General features: G+C 41.1%; 1 protein-coding gene across 1 annotated transcript; it reads right to left on the reverse strand.

The window, feature by feature from the left end:
* Positions 1-736: 736 nt before the first annotated feature.
* On the reverse strand, positions 737-2556 carry LOC119340251 (60S ribosomal protein L37a-1). Its single transcript, XM_037612149.1, has 5 exons — positions 2439-2556; positions 1794-1833; positions 1627-1715; positions 1063-1145; positions 737-984 (listed from the first exon to the last, which is right to left on the reverse strand). Exons 1-5 carry the CDS (start codon positions 2439-2441, stop codon positions 921-923), a joined length of 279 nt encoding a protein of 92 aa, XP_037468046.1. The 5' UTR covers positions 2442-2556; the 3' UTR covers positions 737-920.
* Positions 2557-4431: the final 1875 nt, after the last annotated feature.

Consider the following 4431-nt stretch of genomic DNA (forward strand, 5'->3'; position numbering starts at 1 on the left):
GGCGTGCGCGCTCGTACCGTGTTGCCTTCTTCTCTACACTTCTTGTTTCCTCCTATATGATGATATTCTTCCATATTTGAACCCATTTCTTGTGGGAACACATTAATAAAGGATTCACTTTCCTTACATTCATTAGTCAATAATATCAATATCAGAGTGATTCTCTCGACGGGAGCGATGTAGGAGATGCGACAAAGGTTGATGTAGTCGGCTCTTCTCCAACGTGTCATGGGATGGCCTCGGTTTGTTGTTGTCAAGTCTTAGCAGGGTGGGATGGCCTCGGTTTGTTTTTGTGAAGTCTTAATAGGGCCCGGTGGCATACGGATGACAAGCCTTGCCGTTCTCCGTTTTGATGATCTTCCACGGGGTCAGTCAGCCTTGCCTGGAGAGTTGCGCTATCATATATCCAAACGGCCCTCTAAGAAGTGATGACAACGCTGCCGATGCATTGTATGTCGTCGCATTGTCCCAACAAGGCCCTCAACGTTTGTGCCACTCTGGCGGTCTGCTGATGGTATTTTTTGTTAATTAACTAAGCAACTCTCTTTTGCTTTCCTTTGCAGAAAAAAATGCTGGCAAGGGTAAGAAAAAACGAGCCAACTTAAACTGACTGCTAAGCACAGTTTTCAGAAGCGTGCAGTTGATCATGAAAAAGAAAACAACCAACCAAGTGGACGCCCTAGTCTGAGAAGGTGGGTCACATCTCGCTTGTGCAAATATTAGAGCACGGATAGCAGAAGGCAAATCAGAATCCACAGTAAATCTCAGGCAAAAAAAGGGTGAGAGAATAACATAACAGAACATCATCGCACCAAGTACAAAGATAATCCTTGACTAAACAGCCAACAGAACTGAATCCAAAGTATCGTCTAAACTGCAAAATCCCAGATGATTCACTAGGACAAAACACTAGTAGCAACTTATGCTTCAGTCTGCTCCCTCAAACGACGGATAGTGCTCCTGACAGTGACCGCACTGGCAGTGCTGCAAACACATATTGCAAGATCAGCAAAGTTGGGCAAATAATTTTGAAAGAATAAGAAGCAGATGATGAGAACATACTTCATGGTGTAAGCACCGCCAGCCTTCACCTTCCCACAGTCCTTGCATCCCCAAATTCCAACTGCTTTCCTCTTCACAGCAAACTGGTAAGAGTATACAGTAAACGGAGTATCAAGACAAAGGACTTTTAGGATATATAACAAAAATTAAAGCACTGGTAGCAAATGGAGTAACAAACAGTTACAGAACAGATTGCTGTGATCAAACTACTCTACAGTTGGGAACATGCAGTATATGGTGAGATGTCCAAACCAGATAAATGTCCCTTTTTTGTTTCTATGATGGAACTATACAAACTAACAAACTGGAACATAAATAAATAAATGTATCATTCACATAGCCTTGCAAAATGATACTACCAAAAAGCATACAAGATATTATATATAGGTATAGCCTAGCTCAAGATATGAACTGAAGTTCAAGATGGACACAGAAAAATAATGCTGCCATAGGAGAAAACTGTAAACAATGAAAACAACATATCATGATGAACATCAACAAGCATCGGAATATGGGCCACAACTGATATGAAATGATACACAGGCAGGGTGATAGAAGATATACCTTCCCACAGAACTCACAGAAGTACTTGGAGTGCTGAGACACCTCCATCTTCTTGATCTGCTTACGCAAACTGGCACCATAACGGGTACCTATAATTGTGCAGGTTAGTTTCAGGAAGTACCAAAAATGGATGAATAAGAGAATAGTAAAGGTTCATAATTTCATACCATATTTGCCGACAATTCCAGCCTTCTTGGTGCGCTTCGTCTGAGAAGAAATGGCAAAAGCAAAAAATTACACAACTGCTTACTAAAACTAATCAACGTGATATAACCAGGGTTGTTGGGCAACTCAAAAGTACTACTAAACAGCACGGCAGGTTTGATGAGTAAAGTATCGCGTATCAAATCAACAGAGAAATAACAATGACAACTAAATACATTCATTTTCGAGACAATGCAACTAGTAACATTCCACTAAAGCGCCGTCATCTGACTCTGGGACTTACTAAAGTTAACTTTTGATCCGAACTACTCCATGTCATATTATGAACAAGGCTTGTTACAGTATCGGATACCCGCAAGTTCCAATCGAACGGAAGAACAGATGATTGGCAGGCAACCGAAGGATATAACGCAAATGGACCAAGAGGATTCGATGGTGCTCGACTTTGACACGGCTAGGACCTTGCGATTTAGCATCAAGCACACACTAAGATCTCGCCGGAACAAATCCACCAAGAATACGTAACCAGGGATCCTCTGAAAGGAACAATTTCTACAGTATTCCGCAGATCTACGCGGAGAATCAGCAAAGGAAACATGTTTTGGGTGTTTGTATGAAAGGAGGGACGAAGAATAGAAGCAGCGTACCATCTCGTCGACGGGTAGGAGGCGTGGGCGGCGAGCTGCTGCGGCTGCGGCGGCGGCGAAATCCGGGAGACGGAAGCTGCGGCGGCGGAGACAGGGAATTGCGGAGAGTCAAGTTATATATGGAGGCCTAGGGTTTTGAGGTACGCCTATATCAGCCACTTGGGCCAATTATTGGGCCGTCGTTGCATCCACGGCGACAGTGCCCAGGCTGTTATTTTCTGGGGGATGCTAATGACCCGGACCAGCCCATGTTTTTTTAAGGGCCATGTTTTTTATTGACTGTCTCAAAAAAAAATCTTCTATCTGAAAGGTTCGGAAATTTGCAAGAATTGTGTTTAGCAAGAAACAATATTTAGTGGAAATTTTCAGGTAGCTTGTGGAAATTGTTCACCTAATTAAATAATGCTACACCTAGAGGCGTTCAACTAACTCGTAAAAATTGCAAACCAACCCCGTGAATGATGGTTAGGAGGACAGTGATATTCTCAGCCCCCAGGATTCAAGTCCTATACTTTACACCGGTGCTCATATTTCTGTGAATTTATTTTAGATCTTCCGGCAATGTGTGTCCAATGGAAAGACACGTTCCTATCGATAGCGAAGGTGTCTGTGACGACTTCGTCAATCTCAAGATGATGTGCCACCTCAGTCTCGAAGGTGCTCATAAGGGTAAAGTGTGCATGTGTGCATTCATAATGGTAAGTGTATGTGCGTATGTATAAACGCCTGCGTCTATATTGTGCTACAAAAACTCGTAAAAATCCTTGCGTATCCAAGACATGACTATTTTGGGGGATGGATTGTGGAGGGGCACAGATATTATAGAGCAAATACTACACCTAGAGGGTTTTTTTACTACTAGTACAAGTGTCGGTTGCACTGGGCGAAAAAAGGGCCACAACCTACTTCATATGCCAAATAAAAACGTGTATTCCTCAAAACATTAGTGAGCAATATAAATAAAGCGTGTGGTTAGTCTAAAATATCCTGCTTCATGTGCCACTGTGCATCTTTGTATATCCAATTTTAGTAAATGTCAATGGTAAGGTTAAAAGTGAGAATTCTCTTATTTTTAATAAAAGTTAATGGTTACATAAATATTGGAACACCTTTTTAAGAATAGTTAATGCTTTTACTAAATTGAAACATCTCTCTAACAAGGAATATGTTTTTAACAGATGTTGTTTTAAGAATGTTTTAAATTATATTTTTTTTGTAATTGTTTTTTGCACTATTTTGGCTTGGCCCAAAGCCCCAAACATAAGGACTTGCCTACACAAACATACACACTCTCAGAAGAAGAAGACATTGTCTTTAAGAGACGAACTTCAAGCACTGTCTCTCTTCTCGTTCCCCATCTCACTATCCCTAGTAAGCGAATAATTGCCCCTCTGTATTTAATTGCCCGTGTGTTGCAACATGAACCGTAACATAATTTGCATGTTTGAAAAGTCACCTGGATTCAGTTATCTTGGCTAAAGCAAATGGATAACTAAATTTTGGTGTTGTTGCCATGTAGTCCCCGTGTTTGCCTTGCTGAAGAATGAAGAATGAAATGTGATACTATTTGTATGTTTGAAAATCTTGACTCGGTTTTGCATATTCTCTATAATTAGGAAGATTACTGGCATAATTGGTCCATCAATCACCCAATGCTAAGTGAAAAACAATTGATCACCTGAAGCAAACATGCCCGTGCATTGCAATGACATTCTTTTTACATGCCAAAATACTAAAATCGTTCTCTCTTGTTTCTAGGTTTTTCTATTTGAACATGGTACCCCATTCATATCGTTGTTTATCATCCTTCTGACTCTTGTCAATGGTGGTCATGGTGTTCACCTAATTACAAATACGTCTGAACATGGGCAATGCCAAGGCGGCGAACTCGACCAGAACATCGTACATATGTACTGAACCGCGATAACGCAGAGAAAATATAAAAAAACAATTTCGTCGAGCTGGACGTGAGGCTAGATACCTCTATGTACTT

This window comes from Triticum dicoccoides, chromosome 7B (assembly GCF_002162155.2).
Source record: "Triticum dicoccoides isolate Atlit2015 ecotype Zavitan chromosome 7B, WEW_v2.0, whole genome shotgun sequence".
Lineage (NCBI taxonomy): Eukaryota > Viridiplantae > Streptophyta > Magnoliopsida > Poales > Poaceae > Triticum > Triticum dicoccoides.

Excerpts from the sequence above, each read along its gene's own strand:
- LOC119340251 (XM_037612149.1), bottom strand. Across the intron at positions 1,716-1,793 it reads TGGAATTGTCGGCAAATATG|GTACCCGTTATGGTGCCAGT; the intron begins GTATGAAATTAT and ends GCACAATTATAG. Across the intron at positions 1,146-1,626 it reads TCTGTGAGTTCTGTGGGAAG|TTTGCTGTGAAGAGGAAAGC; the intron begins GTATATCTTCTA and ends TACTCTTACCAG.